Source organism: Barbus barbus (assembly GCF_936440315.1).
Source record: "Barbus barbus genome assembly, chromosome: 12".
Lineage (NCBI taxonomy): Eukaryota > Metazoa > Chordata > Actinopteri > Cypriniformes > Cyprinidae > Barbus > Barbus barbus.
In genome coordinates, this window is record NC_136740.1 from 22,695,185 (window position 1) to 22,713,116 (window position 17,932).

The following is a 17,932-nucleotide window of genomic DNA, read 5'->3' on the forward strand; positions in this document are numbered from 1 at the left end:
GCGTCTTGATAGGCAGTTGATGGAAAGCTGTCTGATTGTTGAATCTGTGTGTGCATGCATGTGTGTGTTTGTCCTTCGGGGCACGGTAGGTCCCTGACTCCTTTTAAGAGCCACGGTAAAGACTCCCGACTCTCAGCTCCACTGCACTGCACATGAAGAGATCTTCTCCAAGTGATGTTTATTTCTGCTCTTCAGTCCAGCAAGCCAGAGAGAAACAGGCAGGTGTAAAATAAAGCTGCCATTTTTAGAAACGGCCCACTATCTCTGCGAGCAGAGCTAAACCAACCACACTGCACCAAGCCAGGCTCTGGAATCGCTCACAGTTCTAAGGAAAATATGCTGAAAGTATCCTAAACTGAAAAAACAGCCATGACACAGAAGGGTGAACATATTTAGATGTTTGGGGTAAAAAGGCAGAAAGCTCTACTCCGCATTTTTTTGTACCATCATCTTCCTTCGGCTTTAGGATCTGGGTTAGACGACAGAAAGAAGGTAAGAAGGTAAGCAGAGGTGATTGGGGGTGTGAGAGTGAGCCTGCCGGTGGTCCTGCTCCATGCAGTGAGGTCAGCATGGCAGGATGGAGGTGGGGGGTGGGGATTCCGCTATCTGACCTCCAAGCAGTCCAAATACTCCAGAACCAGCTCATAACAGAAACGATACTGCTCCTGCAGCACACAGACAGATAAATCAGAGAATTAGGACAATAATTTGAGTGTGAACACTACCGTTCAAAGGTTTGGGGTCAGTATATTTACGTCAGAAATCATTAATTAATACTATTTTATTCTATTTGCACATGGTTTTATTTTATTGGTAGACAATTTTGTTAGCTTCTAAATTCCACATTACATTTACATTTAGTCATTTAGTAGACACTTTTATCCAAAGCGACTTACAAATGAGCAGAGGTGGGTAGTAACGAGTTACATTTACTTCGTTACATTTACTTGAGTAAATTTTTTGGGTAACATACTTTTAGAGTATATTTTAAAATGGGTACTTTTACTCTTACTCAAGTATATTTTTAGTGAAAAAACGGTACTTTTACTTCGTTACTGTGGGCGACTCTCCTCTCGTTACTGTATCTTAATGCAATACAAGTTAAAAATGCTTCAGTTTATTCCAAACGCGCCGTCTACTTTTCTCTGTTCAATGAATGATGCCCATTCGCGAATGATTCATTCTTTTGAGTCGATTCTGTTTGAAGGCTTTATCAAACCAGTTGGCAAACCAGTGAATCGGTTCGCGAATCAGTTTGAATGATTCGTTCAGTTCCCTGCCGCACGCGCTGAGTCTCTGAAGCGGTTCTCACTCAGATAACAGAGAGTTTAAGAACATCAAGAGCGCTGAAGACGTGGCTTTGGATCTACAGTCAGTTGAAAGCAAAGCTGCAAAGGCTTGTTTGCTAGAGCTATATGAAGATCTTTTATTAGATGAACACCGCGTGTGCTGTCTACTGTTCCACAGGTATAGGCCACGATACCACTATGACATTACCAGTTTGTTGTACATGTACCTTACATTAAATACAATGTATAATTTATACATTAAATAAGCTGTCACAGAGTATGAAATGAACACCCGCGGAACCCGCGTTAGCTCTGCGCAGCGGCGCGCGGCCTGTTCTAGACACAATTAATATTCATATTTTTACAATATTTACGCTTGCAAAAATATAGGCTACATTTGTTTACATTTTGCAGAACAGAAGATCCAGCATTGATAATAAATCAACATATTGGAATGATTTCTGAAGGATCATGTGACTCTGAAGACTGGCGAAAAAGGCTGATGAAAATTCTGATCTGCATCACTGAAATAAATTACATTAAAAAATAAAACAAAAATAAAAATATTTTGAACGGCACACACACACACACACATTACATAAATGTAATCTATATATCTAAATAAAACTAGACTATATTCAGTACCTATATGATCCAAAGTAACTAGTAACTAAGTACTTGAGTAGTTTTTTTATCCGATACTTTGTTACTCTAACTCAAGTAACTATTCAGACGATTACTTTTACTTTTACTTGAGTAAATATTTCTAGAAGTACTTTTACTTTTACTTGAGTACAGTTTTTGAGTACTCTACCCACCTCTGCAAATGAGGACAACAGAAGCAATCAAAAACAATAAAAGAACAATAATACGTAAATGCTGTGACAAGTCTTGGTAAGTTTAAGGCAGTACACATAGCAAGGGTTTTTTTAAATAAAAATGTGAATTTTGTGGATAAGACCTGGTCTACAGTACAGACTGTAGCAAAACTGGTGCTTTTGCAAATTGTTGATTTACTTCAAAGGCAAGACTTCCTTTTGTGATTCCTCCCATTTTTTGCAACAGAAAATCTCTTTATTCTGTCTCTGAATAGATCTGTTATAGTATGATTTCAGACACTGAACTTTTTTACCCACCAGTGTCTCCACCATGTTGGGCTTAGCGTTACGAAGGGTCTTGACGGCATAGAAGACGTCCACTATGTTCTGGTACTGGATCATTTCCATCAGGATGTTGCTGGCACAGTACGTTCCGCTGCGGCCACCGCCGTTCCTAGACAGACAAGAATACAACAAACCTCGCTGTCATGAGCAAAGAAGAGACAGACATTGAGGAGACTGGAGAAACAGATCTGGCTGTGCTGCATACTGATATTCAGTCTACAACAGAAATTTCACATATCCAGTTAATATGAAACCAGCCTCCATGAGAGGCATACAAAGAGGCGTTTGAAGATCTGCCGAGGTCTTCTGCTATGTATGCGTATGGCACGACGGCGGCAGCTAGATAAGGCAATGGTGAGATAATCAATCGCAGTCAGTGCTTTGGCAGCTCTTGATTTAGCGCTGAGAAAGGCCTGCGCTGTTCTGTATTAAAGCATAATTGATTTCATCTCCATAATCTCTTCTCTCTGCCTGTGGTTGGTAACACTGTGTGACAGTTTTGAGTGATGTGCTTCTGGGCGGCGATGGGAAGCGAATTCGTGCCTGGGGTTCCAGATGAGGCAGCTCGGTGGGCAGTAGGGGAAACGAAGCCGTGGGGGAAGTGAAGTGTGCGGTTAAAAGGATAATGACCATGTGAACACCTTGGCTAAGATCAGCGAGTCTGGGTATGAGTGAAGTCCCTGTTTAGAAAATGATTTTATTTGAGAGCCGGTTTGTTTGTTTAATTGGTCATGTCAGAATATTGTTCATGATTTGTTTGCAAAGGTACACAGAAATATATTATGCATATAATATCTCTTATCTGGCTCACTGGCAAACAGAGATACGGGTCACGGCACACACAGATAGCACTGTGAGAAGACAAGGATTAAGTGTGCTGTTCAAGGGCACAACGGCCGTCACAAGGAGCTTCAACAATATGCAAGGCAGGAACGTGACCTGATGGACAGTCCACGTGGGTCTTATGAAATGCCCTGTGACATTAATCTGTAGCCAATCATAGTTTATGTGTCATTTTCAGATCACACAAACGGTAAAATATTACAAAATGGAATATTTCTCCCATCAGTTCTCTTGTGTCTAGTCTTTTATCGTTTAATTTTTGTCGTTCAGTGTAACTGCTCTTTGATGAATTCATTTATTTCTGCTCTTTAGTGTTATTACAATGCTTTTATCTTTCCCTTCTGTTCTCTTATATTTGATTTGGCTTATCCTATAATTTCTCTTGACTGTATATAACATGTAGAAGCTTATGGCAAAATGGTGCACCAGTCAAAACTGGAACCTCGCCCACGATTGAAGCAAATGTACACCATCATTCAAAAGTTTGGAGTCAGTAGGATTTTTAATGTTTGAATGTCTCTTATGTTCATCAAGGCTGCATTTATTTAATAAAAAATACAGTAAAAACAGTAATATTGTGAAATATTATAATTTAAAATAATATGTAATATCAATTGTAATAATATTTTTCTATTTCAATATACAATTTATATATCAGCAACATTTTATCAGCAAGAGCTGATAAAATGTAAAAAAATTGTAACTTGAATGCAATGTAAGTCGCTTTGGATAAAAGCGTCTGCTAAATGCATAAATGTAAATGTTATATATAATTTATTCCTGCGATGGGAAAGCTGAATTTTCATCAGCCATTACTCTGGTCTTCAGTGTCATACGATCCTTCAGAAATCATTCTAATATGCTGATTTATTATCAATGTTGGAAACAGTTGTGATGCTTAATATGTTTTTGGAACTTGATACTTTTTTCAGAATTTTCTAATGAATAAAAAGTAAAAAATAACAGATTTTTGTCACAATATGTCTTTACTATCACTTTTTATCAATTTAACATATACTTGCTGAATAAATTTTTGTTTTTGTTTTTTTAAACAAAATAAAAATCTGACCCCAATCTTTTGAATGTAGTGTAAACTCCAGTAAATTCCACTTTCTGTAGCTCCAATTCTACTTCATGTTGGATGTGGCCACTTCAATTTACATTCACACTAAATTTAATGGCAATCCTTTATTTCCGTATAAATTATAAGATAAAATCTCAAATTGGGAAGTGTTTAAAACACACTGGCTCATGGATCTTCCACTACCTGTATTACTGATAAAGAGTGCCGGTGCACCTGCTAGACCAGACATACATCTCACCGTGCAAGTAGAAAAAAAAAGATTTGTTTGCATCATTTGCTTGGGGAAACATCAATCAATGACACGCTGCAGAGGACACATGGTGGAAGCAAAAGATGTAGTTAAGCACAGCAGGACTGCACCATTAAGCTTTTTTTGTATCATTTGTCTGTATCTGATTAGCAGTGCATAAAGCTTATGATAGATTAAAACATACAGTTGCAGGTGTGTATTACTGTGCAGCAGAAATCAATAGACAGAATGTCAAACAATCGAACCAATACATTAACAAAGAAATAAAAAAAGTAATACACTCAAAAAGAGCAACTGCTTGTTCAGTTTAGCTAATTAAAACAGCTAATGCAACACAATTCTTGATCACGTTGTCACAACCTAATTTAATTGTGTACCAATTTCATTTGGAAAATGGAAGTTTACTTAATTTATTTGCATTAAGATTACGGAAAACAAAAAGTAGACATAACTAAATGTATTTTACTTTAAGATTATAACAAATCAAATGAAAACACTTAAGAGACATTGTTCAAAATGAAATTCAGCACGCTGTAAATTAATAAAACAAATTAGTTTGTGTGTGGGATGTGTCACAATACTACTTACAGGCAGTGGACTACTGTACGGCCTTCCCCACACTCCCTCTGCCACTTCTGCACACTGGCCAGCAGGTTGAGGAAGGCCTTTTTGGAGTCAGGCACGTCACGATACGCAGACCAGCGCAGGAACTGGAACTGGCATACGACCAGCTGACCCTCCTGCAGCTTCACATGGATGAGACGGGGAAAAGGAAAGGTCACGATCAGTAATGCATCACCAGCTGTGCATTTGGGCTTGTTTATGAATGTGTACAGTAGCGTAGGACTGTTCTCCATGCTGAGGTCTCAGCAGTGCCAAGTCAGCAGAGTTTAGGTTGTGATGAATGAGTCTGCTGGGAAAGAGTTTCATTCGGGTGGGGAAGAAACACTGTAAGGCTGGCCCTGATACATGCCTGCTTTGGCTTGAAACACAGGTGGAATTAATATAGAGCCCTGAGGCACACCCCAAAACTGCCCTCAGAGTTGCTGGGAGGAAGTGAGCGCACTGACCATAGATGAGCGACACACTTTAACAAGTTGGACAATGATTTTTCTGCCAAAATGTTCTTCCAATTTGTAAACAATTGATAGGACATAGATGCCAGAAGTTGTTAAATTAGGGTGTATTATGAAGTTATATTTGAATTTTACATTTTTACTGCTAATAATACTCATTGAATCTCATTCATGTTCAATTTGAATATGGTCCCTTTAGAAACATTATGTTGTTATGCATATTGAAACTGAACATATGACTGTTTGATATACAAAATAGAGAATGTAATTGAAATTTGAGAACATTTTCCAGTAAAAAAATAACATAATTGTAAATTCTTTAACATAAACCAGGAATTACTCCGGTCACGCACCTCACTAACAATTTTAAGTTCCCAGAATGTTCCGGAAACATTCATTTTTGGTTCCCAAAGAAGACCATTTAAAAATCTCTGTTGATTATCCAGGAAAAAGAACGTTTAGGTTTAGAAATGTACTAACGTTCTCCTAAATAACCTTTACCCTGCTGTACATCAATAATCAGCCTACAAACCATGTCTTGGTTTTATATATTGTTTATTCAATCATTAAAATTAACCAAGTGCATCAAACATAATATGGAGGATTAAACTAAATATGCAAGATTAAAATTTTCCATTAACATGTAAGATTTCCTGGATAATCACAGCCCATGAATGCCCATATTTATAAGCGTTTTTAAAACACAAGTCTCTTTAGCAGACATGCAACAAAGCAGAACGTGCACCGTTTAAAAGCAGAAGCATACAAAAACAGGAACACATTGTCTACCACATAATCTAAGTAATAGAGATGTCACATTTGAATAACACATGCACCCATCCGCACACCCCTTAATTCCCTCTACTGCGCTGGAAATGCCTTTCCCCCCACTCAATCGCCTTAGTTTCTAACGCTCCACAGACACGCTGCATCCCAAAGCATTAAAACACTGTGACATCTGTCAAAAGTACATCGAGCTGAGAGAAAAACGCAGGCGTCTATCAGGCAAAGAGCACTGCTATAAAACATTCACAGAGCAAAACAGAACAAAATTAGCGCTTACAATAATGACAAGCTGGGGCAAATTGAAAGTGGTAAAAATGACCTTCTGTGGCACGCTCATTAATGTATATTTCATATCTGCAGGCTTATGAAAACTTATTTCAGCATCTGTCCTTGCCTGCGAAAGTGCCGCCATATGAAGTGTCATGTGCTGATGGTATGAAAATGGATATTTTGAAATAGCTTTTCCTCTGTTCTTTAATTGCTCTTGTAGCTTTGGCTGACAAAATATATTGGACTGACAAACCCTATTTATTATACCACTTTATCTTGTAGTCTATTAAACCGTGATCTGAATGTAACATGGCATAATAGCCAACAGAGTAATATAAAAGGGCTCAGAACACTTTCAAAGCTTTTTAAATATTACATAAGTCTCAATTTCCGCACTTTTCAAACTTGTGGAATTGAGCTGACGCTTAAATGGCACAACATAATGATCAACCGGTTCCAAGGTATGAAAAATGTATTATCGCTGAATATCATTAAAACCCTGTGGTGGTAATTCAAGGAATTCTCCCAGGAAATTACACTGGAATCTACTTCGCATTTTTAGAAAGAAAATTAAGAGGCTCATTTGCATAGCTGGATAACTTTTTACCTTATGTGTACCTTTAGAGGCCCAAAAGGATGAAGTGAGTAAACTTTATTTCTAAAAAAAATGCTTCTGTATGGTGTAATTTTTCATAATTGCTCAATTAAAGCAATTTTCTGAAGTGAGTAAAAATGATGATTAAGTGATTAACTTTCTGTTAACTTAAGGGTAGGTCTGCTAGGGTTGCAATATAATGAGATAATGTGAGAAGAAAAAAAAAACACATGTAAGAAAGTAAATTATCATTGATGGAACTCACTCTTGTTACATTTTTGACCCGAAAAAGCCGGGTGATGATGTCCTCATCTGCAGACATGGACAGAAACTCCACTTGCATAGGACCATACTGCTGAAGACCTGGTTCAGGCCAGTACTGCACACAAGGCTGGAAAGATAGAAGAAAACAGAATGAGACATAGGAATTAACAAATAAGGAAGACAAATAGACAAAAATGTTATATGCCATAATTTAGCATTATAAGATCATGACTTTTTTTCAAGGTCATGCTTCTTTCATGGGTGTTTTAATCATTTTCCTGCTTCATGGAATGTTTAAAGTAAAAACAGAAGAATATGGAAGAAAAGGAAAATGGATTCTGGAGGAAAAGTGGTTCTGAAGAGGAAAAAGTGGGAAGTTGTTTCAGAAGGAATGGGATTGAGGAATAGGGGTTAATGCAGGAGTGGGATTCTGAAAGAAACTGGAATGAAAAAATCTACCGAAGGAAAAATGATTCTACAGTGACAGGTGTTCTGAAGGGAACTGGAGTTCTGAGTAGAGCCCTACATGGGCCTAAAATCTAGGCCCTAGCACGGCCCTGGCCCGAGATGCTCAGGCCCTAGCTGTGTCCGATAGCTTATCAGAATTCTCTGCCCGAGTCATAGACGAGCGCGTCTTTTTTTCCCCTTCTCCCAAAACAGCTTATACTACTGTTTCAGCAATTAAAATAGTTCAGTTTTGTATGAAATGGCAAAGTGATTGTTCATCATAGCCTATGTCTGATCAAATTAAGCTTCTCAAATCATCACGACTTGTCTAAAATTAAATCTATAGTTTTAAAACAGCTCCACAATGTTAGTTTAAACGCTTAACCTAGATAAATGTGCGCTGACGCATTTCCAATCGTTTGTGTAGAGAGTGGAAGCTAAAGCGCGCTTTACAGGACATGGAGGCGCCAGCGCAATCATGCGTTGGAAACATTTGAAAATGCGCCGTCATTTTTGCTCATAAAGGTAAGAGTAATACATTGTTCGGAACTGGAAAGGGTCTACTTTTATTTGTGTGCACTAGTGTTGTCACGATACTAGAATTTCTAACTTCGATACGATACCTTGAAAAATATCGATACTCGATACCATTTTCGATACCACGGTGAAAAAAACTGCCACAATATTAAGGGGGTAATTTTTTTAATTTAAAGATAAATGTAACAAGTCGAGAACATGCGGTATATTTTACATGAACAAAAAAAATGTCTTGAGGTACTGCATTTGTTGATTTATTTATTAATCTTTTATTAATCTTAGTTAAATGTTAATTGAAACTAACGTTTACTAATACATGTACTAATTAAAATCCAAAGTTCTATTTGTTGATATTTGTTGATTCTCATTTGCTTCATAACCTAAATATTTCCAGATATAGGGCCCTATGAAATCAGTTTTATTTTTCCCCAAATTCCATAAAAAACAATTCTACATTCAATTTTTTCCATTTGAATTTTTCTGGATTCCGTTTTTTTCCGTTTGAATTTTTCTGGACTCTTTTTTTTTTTAATGGTCAAATTAAATGGTATTAATCTAAAAGCATGTCTAATTCATTAAAATCATGAAAATTATACAATTTAACATTTAATTTATTAAAAGTGTAACAAAAATGACACGTTTAGGGCCGTATGAAATGTTTTATTTTTTTCTCACCTTATGTTTTATTATTACCAAATTCTGTGTTTTAGCATGTCTATTAGGCTATTTGGATGCATACAAACTATTTTTTATTTATTCTTACAGTAGCCTTATGAAATGTGTTTTCCCCCTCAGAAATTCTGTGTTGTGTATTTAAATTTTACTGGATATCAGATGAAGGCATAAAACAATTTTAATTCATTTATATTTGAATTAATGAAAATTAAACATTTACATTTTTGGCAAATGAAGGGGATTTACTATTAAAATTTAAATATTTTGTGATTATTTCTTTAAAAAAAATTAACAGTAGTAGTAAGTAGTAGTATTATGTACATTCTACTAAATAATAGTAATATAGCCTATTTCTGGCACACGGTCTTTAATAGGCTAAGTTAAACCGAACTTTTATTTTGACGGGTTGCCGTGAATACTTCTAAAGTTCTGTGTGTGTATGATATGACGCTAGTTTTACTCAAATTAAATGGTAAAATGCTCGTAAAGTGCCTTTCAGATCAGTTCTGGAGATATTGTTGATGTATTTATGTCCTCATTGAGACGGCAGACTGAAATCACCGCGAGCGCCACATTAGTAAACACAACCGCACGTGCAGCACATTCACACAGACGCGCAGAACATGCAGGATTCATATTTAAATCCACTTTTGCAGCTTAATATTTACAGATACTAGTCCATATCGCGATTTGATTTAAGTGTAATGACCTACTTTTGATTAATTCATCCAAACTTTGACTAATTCCGTGACATTCCGCGTTAAACTGTAAATTCCGTGTTTATGACTGGATTCCGTGGCGTTCTCTGCATCGCGGAGATCATAGATCCCTACAGATAGCGCTCCTGCTGTGTTCTTTAACAACCAGAGCAGTCATCTTTCTATTCACTTCACTTTTGCTATTTAACCAGAGCGAAGGAGACGAGTGCGGTCACATGTGGTGCTTGTCCACGCGCCTTTGGAGAGAAGTGAAAGTGACAGCTCGGCTAGTATCGGTGTATCGATACTTCGGGAAATTAATATTGGTACTATTAACTACAACTTTTCCCTCAAATTCCTAATTGCTGCTTAATTTGGGGGCAGTCGTGGCCTAATGGATAGAAAGTTGGACTTGTAACCCGAAGGTCGCGGGTTCGAGTCTCAGGTCCGGCAGGGATTGTAGGTGGGGGAGTGAATAACCAACACTCTCTCCACCCTCAATACCATGACTGAGGTGAGACCCTTGAGCAAGGCACCGAACCCCCAACTGCTCCCTAGGCGCCACAGCATTGGCTGCCCACTGCATGTTCACTACTGTGTGTACACTTGGATGGGTTAAATGTAGAGCACAAATTCCGAGTATGGGTCACCATACTTGGCCACACACCACTTCCCTTTCCCCTTATTAATAGTTAGTAAGGTAGTTGTTAAGTTTAGGTATTGGGTAGTATTAGGGATGTAGAATAAGGCATTAATATGTGCTTAATTACAATTAGTAATATGCATGCTAATAAGCAACTACTTAAGACACCCTAAAATGAAGTGTTACCAATATATCTATAGAAAGCTTTGAATTACAACTTTAAAATGAAATAATTCAAATCGAAAACAAAAACTCTTTCATTATAAAATCCCTAAAGATGCATTTCTCTTTAAAGGCGCATCCAATGCGGAGATGCGAGTCAGGATCGAATGCATGGATGATCCAAAATGCAGCTTTTCCTGAAGCATTGGGAACTTTTAGTAACTGCCCACGCTCCAACTTCTCCCTGATGCTCTGCATGTTCAACTGTCACCTGTATGCTAATGCATTCGTATATGCGTTGCGCATTGCATAGGTGATGTATAATATTTATATAACCCGATGGGCTTGCAGACCTGGAAAAAAATTCTGCATGGGAAAATGCAAAAAGGTTCTAGAGGGAAATGAGTTCTGGAAAGAAGAGGCTTCTGAAGTAAGTATATTTTACAGTAAAGCTGCTGAAATTATGATGATCAAGCAGGACAGTCAGAGGCCAACCCCCATAATCTAAAAACCCATAAGGATTTCAATCTAAGAATGTGATATGAAATGAGATTCACCATTTTTATCATTCAATCGAACCAATATTTTGACTCATCTGTATTTGGAATATGTTGCAGCCTTAGAATTCACCTTCCATACATATGAAAATCTGTAGCCTTACAAAACCGAATTGAGCTGAAATTAAACGGGTGGAGACAGTGAGAATAGGCGAGAAAGAGGAAGAACATTAATGACAGCAAAGCAAGTGAGGTGATAAATATTAATACTTATGGACTGCAGAGAGCAATCATGCGAATGAAGAAGAGGGAGAGACGTTAATCCACCACAGAGAGAAAAAGGAACAGATCGACTGCGAGAATGACACTGAGTAACTGCCGGCATGTTAGCGCACGTCAGGGTTTTCAGAGAGCTGTGATCGAGAAGAGCACCGGAACGCCACTCCGCAAACTCAAAGGGAAGCTGTATGTAAATGAGACTTGACTATAGGCTTATGAATATAGAACATTTCACAGGGAGATTAAGAGAAGCTGGGGACAAAATAGCTTAAACAACTTCAAAGGACATGTGATGATGTGAATGCAAAAAGGCAACCGATAAAGATGTATTATGAAGAAAAATTCCCAAAGTCCTCTTGGGCACTGTTTTTAGTGGAACTTCTGGTGCTTTCACTTACCCAGGCAGAGTTTGATTGGTTCAGCTGATTCAGCATGACCACAGAGGTGCAGCCGTAGTCAAACACTAGCCTCCAGAAGTCAGAGGTCGTGCCGGGCAGCGGGTGAGGGGTTACAATGAAGGCAGCAGGCCGGTGGAAACTATCCATCAGTGCTGCATTAATGTAGTTGTTACTTTCTCCCTCAGTGGTCACCAGGAAGGCGAGGGCCCTATCAGGTGGGAGAACGTCCATGCTGCGGTTCTTCTCACGGTTTCGTGGTAACAAGGCAATGCTGCACTCCTCGACATCCAGATGAGGAGTCACAGAGTTTAGCGTCTGAGGGAAACAGAAATGGAACACTGATGGATTGGATTTGCAGTATTTTCTAGTATTTCTTTTCTTTGCTTGAGGCTTCATTGACAACTTCAATGAGGTCAGTGGGTTTATTATTGTGTAAATAAAAAACGCACAAACATTATGAAAGCCTGTTTCTGCTTCAGAGTAAACAAACTAACACACTAATAAACTAATAAATAAATAAATAATTAGTGAGATAAAGTTTAAAATAAGAAATTACGACAACTGTGAGATACAAAGTCACATTTAGAGATATAAAGTAATTAATGGAAATAAAGTAACATTGTGAAGTCACAATTGGGAGAAATTAAGATGCAATTATGTAAAGTTCTTTGTTTTTCCACACAAAGCAGGAAAATTTGTAAAAACAAAATGAAAAAGCTAAAGAAAGAAAGAAAGAAAAAGAAAGCTGAGTAGAAAAGAAAAGTGATTCCTGCTGGCACACTGGTGATTATGAAGATTTCCATTATGCACTAATAGTATTGTGCATCTGGTGACCGCCGATGTGCCCCAACTCCAACAACAGCTTTTGAAACCAGCTTTAACATGCATTAAATCTCACTCGTCTAAACTATCACTGCTATTACCAAACAAAACTTCAAATCAGGCCAACATCATACATAATAAATACAGTTTCTATGAGCTCTTCAAAGTCAGGAAAAACCATGACACATGCACTGTTCTGCCTGTGCAAACCAAAAGGTAAAGAGATATGCTATTCTCCACTACACCCAAAGGAACTTCTTACAACAATTCAACAGAAAAGATGATGTCTACGTAAACATCAAAAACATTTATGTACAAAACCCATTACAATATCCTCCATCAGCACCTAATAACTATAGCACAATCTACACTCTGTAATCCAAAGCTGCCTTCCTGTACTTCCGTTTCAAAGACTCAGCAAAAAAACTGCCTATAATGAATGCATTATAATTCACCTTAAATGTAAAGTAAAAAAACTGCAATGTAGAGGTAAGTGCAGGAGAGCAAGGATAGTTCTGCCTGCCTTCCCCTGAATCAATAAAAGTATTCTCAGCAACACATATGGAGTGGTACATCTTTTATTAAATAACCTTCACCGGCCTTTCGCTCCCTGAGGATCTGTGGCAAAGTGAAACACGGCTGACTACTGCTCCCAATGGACAACGAATGCAAGGTATTTCTTCTATTACACCTTAGCACTATTACCTTTATTATTTATATTCGAAAGTCTACTAAAACAATTAAACTTCTGTAATCAATAGCCTCCTACTGAAGAATCTTCACCCAAGATGGCCACGTTTCCAGTGTATTCAAATGAAATGAAAGATTCTGAGTTCTGAAAGAGTTTCCAACCTTCTGTCATTTATTACATCTCGGTTTTCTCAATGTTATGTGTGTAGGTGTACCTGCGCTACGGAATGGCCCCGTGTTGCCGCAGGCATCATTCGTTGGAGTCGAACAGATTATTTAAATGTCCTCTGAATGTCTAACCACACATTTATTCAACAGTATTGATCATTAATCTACGGGCAGGGGGTAATGTGACACTTTGTGCAGCTCAGAGTCTTGTTTGGCTGCTGCCGTCAACCTTGCTTCGCTCCATTGAACAGATTTAGCATTTATAGAACTTCATAGGAAGTTATTTACTTGTAGAGGAATCTGAAAAATGTAATTTCCCTTGATCTTTTGAAATAAGAGTTTAATTTATGATGTAAACAACTTTAACTTTCAAAGCACAAACTTTCTGCCCTGTTCAGGTCATTTATTGAAACTAAGCTGCAAAAACAGCCTCCAAGAATATTATAATTATGCTATAGCCTTTGTTTGGAATATAACTAAAAAGAGTAAGATATGGGGAAAGTTTGTTGCCAAACAAGTGATGTTCATTTATAACAAGGTCCCTAAACATTTCTGTTCAACATTGACTGTACAGCATGTTTCACTTTGCAAAGAGGCTGATATTGAAGAATGTGCTGTACAACCTGTGAGTAAGGCAGCTGTCTCTAAAACTAGTGTCATGCAGAACATTTCAGGTGACAAGCAATTTGTCTGCCACCAGTGACAGTGATACTTCTTCGCAATGTGACACAGCCAAAACCAATGTTTAAATTTACAGTCGTGTGGGATTTTGCACCAATGAGATCTCACAATCAAGACCTTGGAGAGAAATTATAAAACAATATATTCATTTATATTGTTGACAGAGACCTGGAACTCCTCTCGTAGCTGTGAAGAGTTGCTCTGAGAATCCACCCTCAGCAACTCTTTGTAAGCCAGGGTGAACTCGTTTACCGGGATGGCCGACTCCCCACACAGACACGCCTCCAGGATGGCATCATGAATAAATATGTACTGCTCCTGTTATATAGAGAGAGAAAGCAAAGACATAACTACACATGGCTTGCTGTAGACTTTGAATTTTTATTCAGACTTGACTGAAAATGATAATGTCTGAGTGGGCGAGCCATCCGCTCTGTTATTACTCCATCCAGTTTAACGCATTCATGTGAATTTGCTGTTGTGTGCATGATAGGCAAGACATTAATGCATTAATCAGCCAATCACAATGACAAGGAGGCTTTCTGCGATTTATTTTACCTTTATTTCGAAATGAGCTCAAGCGAAGCCTCCCTTGGAAGCATTTTCTGCTGGTGTTACAACAAATTAATCTATTATTTCATAATATTTGCTTTCATTTAGTTTAATTTTCTCAACTGGATTTTTGGAGGAGGCACTGTCTTCCTTCTGAGAAAACACCCTTGATAGATCAAGCAAGAAAAGATTAGAAAAGGAACGAGGAGAATAGAAAAGAGCGGAGGAGTGAGAATGCATGCAAGACAAAGGGCAATACACAGACAATGAACAATATACAATATACATACGTCGATAACAGAATTTGTTTAACCCCAATGTTTCAATATAAACAAAACATTGTTGCATGTTTCAAAGTGCACTGCGTGTGTATACATCACTCTACATAAACCCTCACAGATGTATTTAATTAAAGCATCTGGTAAATAATTACTAATGTTTTAAACAGTCAAATGAAAGTGGGATTTACATAATGAAGTTTGGATATGTAAATTTAGGAACATTTGCCTCCGCAGAGCGGACATATGCAACAGAGATGATTATTTGCATTTCACACCTATCAATTCACACTTTTCACTGAATTCCAAGGCTAAACATCTTGAATATTCATAGCGACTCCTACAGAGCTTATGACTATGCAAATACAAGAGATGTCATGTATTAAGTCTCCTGCAATAGCTGGTTAAAGGGAATTATGGGGAAACGTGAGAGTCTGCACCTCTGTTTGGATCATGTTGATACGACGAGAGCAGAGGGTCTTCACACAGTTGTAGATGTCCACCACTCCTTCACACTCCGCCATGTCCAGCATTACATCCAGCACGATATAGCAGCCTGTTCTGCCTGCTCCCACACTGAAGAGGAAGAACGAAAGACAGATAGCAAGATGTTCCTCAAAAATGATGACATTTGCTTTTTCTTTGATGGACATGAACTAAAGATCAAGCTGGTAAAGTTTTAAGGCAGCTGCCACAAATCCTGTTTGACGTAGAAGGAAGTGAACAATCAAAGTCCCATGTAACAGCTGACATCAAAAACGAACAAAAAGTACCAAAAAGTATTACCATGGTTTTTTGACACGGTACAATGGTAAAACCAGATTTTTGGACATGTATCAAGGTCACATCAAGTTTTTGAACAAGTAACATGATAGTCCCACTGTATGCTTTGAGTTACCTTGGAGTATTTGAAGGAAAGTTAGCACAAGCGCAGTTTTCAAGCAAAACATTTCACAAGAATTTATTTGGTTTATATTTATATTACATAAACTTATATAATAATTTTAACTTATAAAATTAAACGTATAAACTTATAAAATGTATCTTACATAAACTTATATAATCAGGTATATAGTCACACAAATCTTTCAAAAGTTTGTGGTAAGTAAGTTTTAAGTAAATAAGGTAAGTGACTAAGTAGTTTTATTCAGGGAGTACGCAATAAATTGATCAAAAGAGTCAGTAAAGACATTTATAATGTTATTCTATTCATTAAAGAATCCTAAAAAAAGTATTGCGCTTTACACAAAAATATTACAAAGCACAGCTGTTTTTAACATTGATATATAATACAACAATCAATATAGCAATATAATTACAATCTTACTCGAGCACCAAATCAGCATATTAGAATGATTTCTGAAAGATCATATCACATTGAAGACTGGAGTATAGCTTGCCATAAATTACATTTTAAAATATATTCAAACAGAAAACAGTTGTTTTATATTTATATTGTTTTCACAGTATTTTTGATCAAATAAATGCAGCATTGTTGAGATTTTGAACAGGCATATTTATACCTTTCTGGCTGACAAACATTAGCAGTTCTAATATGATGAAATACAGAGCTCCATACCTGCAGTGGACCACCACAGGCCCTGCGTCGAGTGGCGTGGAGGATTTGACCCGCCGGATGAAGGCTAACAGACCCGTGGCATGGTATGGGACTCCATGCTCAGGCCAAGATGTAAAGTGAAACTGACACACTTCATGTTTGGCGGAGTATCCTCTCTGAAAGACAAACGATTCAATTACAATTAATACGTATCAAAATTAATGTTTTTTTTTTTTGCCATGTTAATTAGAGGAACATTGAGATATAAGAAACTTAAACCTGAATTGTCCATACAAGTATCTTGGCTCAATGTGTAAGGGCATACCACCACACCACGGCTCCAACATAGATATTTTACTACTATTTTTATTTAATCGAGGCAAATCGCAACTGGACTGTTTTTTATTGGGTGAAAGAAAATTCCTATTGGCTCGAAAATCTGAGGTGACTCCCTTCTGGAGTTTGTATTCCTCATGGCTCAAAGACACAAAGGCAAACTCAAATGAATTAGCAAAAGCGACAGTGAAATAAACACCCAGCTCTGTGGTCCCTCTCAGGGGAGGTGCGTACGTCTACCCGACAGGCCACTAAGAGACTTCATATTACCACATCCCAATTGCTCATCTGTTTGAATAGACACAAAGAAAGCTTCAGCCGAAAGCCTGTCTGATGGTTACGCAGAGAAACCTTCCTCAACATTCGACAAACACACACAAGCACATCATTCCACCCACAGCCCGTGTTTGATTGACAGGGCCGTGGCAAGCGCAAAACTCACATCAAAGGCTGTCGACAGAACTGCGCCTCCACAGGGCAGCAAAGAGGACGATAAGAGAAGACAGGGGGGTGAGGTGGAGGAGGTTAAATTGAGCTAATTTCAGTAAACGCACCCACATTTAGCCCATTGTATCAGAGAGAGGGAGAGATAATGAGAGAAGTGAGAAAGAGATGCTTAAGTTAATGTGCCCGCCATAAAGCGTTCTGAGACGAGGCAGCTCTAATCCTGGAACAGGCAGCTCGGTGGGCCTCTGCTGGGTATCAGGCGCTTCTCTCCATTTCATTTAAAGGGCTGTCACTCCAAATTCTCCCCTAACACACACGCACACAAAATGGGTGCACACATACACACACAATTCACCTTTTCCCTAATCCTAGAAAAGAACCAATACGTATCAGCAGTGCTCGGTAGATTACTTAAAAACTGTAGTTCATTACTGAATACAAATT

At 37.9% G+C, this 17,932-nt stretch overlaps 1 protein-coding gene across 1 annotated transcript in view; it reads right to left on the bottom strand.

The window, feature by feature from the left end:
* Window positions 1-602: 602 nt before the first annotated feature.
* The window catches only part of LOC306878130 (receptor-type tyrosine-protein phosphatase U), a gene marked incomplete at both ends in the record, with an annotated part of 236,959 nt that continues 219,629 nt past the window's right edge, over window positions 603-17,932 (bottom strand). Inside the window, 8 exons of the mRNA XM_079430263.1 lie at window positions 603-665; window positions 2,426-2,561; window positions 5,218-5,375; window positions 7,622-7,747; window positions 11,957-12,271; window positions 14,486-14,635; window positions 15,588-15,723; window positions 16,727-16,881. Coding sequence (XP_079286389.1) covers window positions 603-665; window positions 2,426-2,561; window positions 5,218-5,375; window positions 7,622-7,747; window positions 11,957-12,271; window positions 14,486-14,635; window positions 15,588-15,723; window positions 16,727-16,881 — 1,239 coding nt within the window. The remainder of the gene's footprint in view (window positions 666-2,425; window positions 2,562-5,217; window positions 5,376-7,621; window positions 7,748-11,956; window positions 12,272-14,485; window positions 14,636-15,587; window positions 15,724-16,726; window positions 16,882-17,932) is intronic.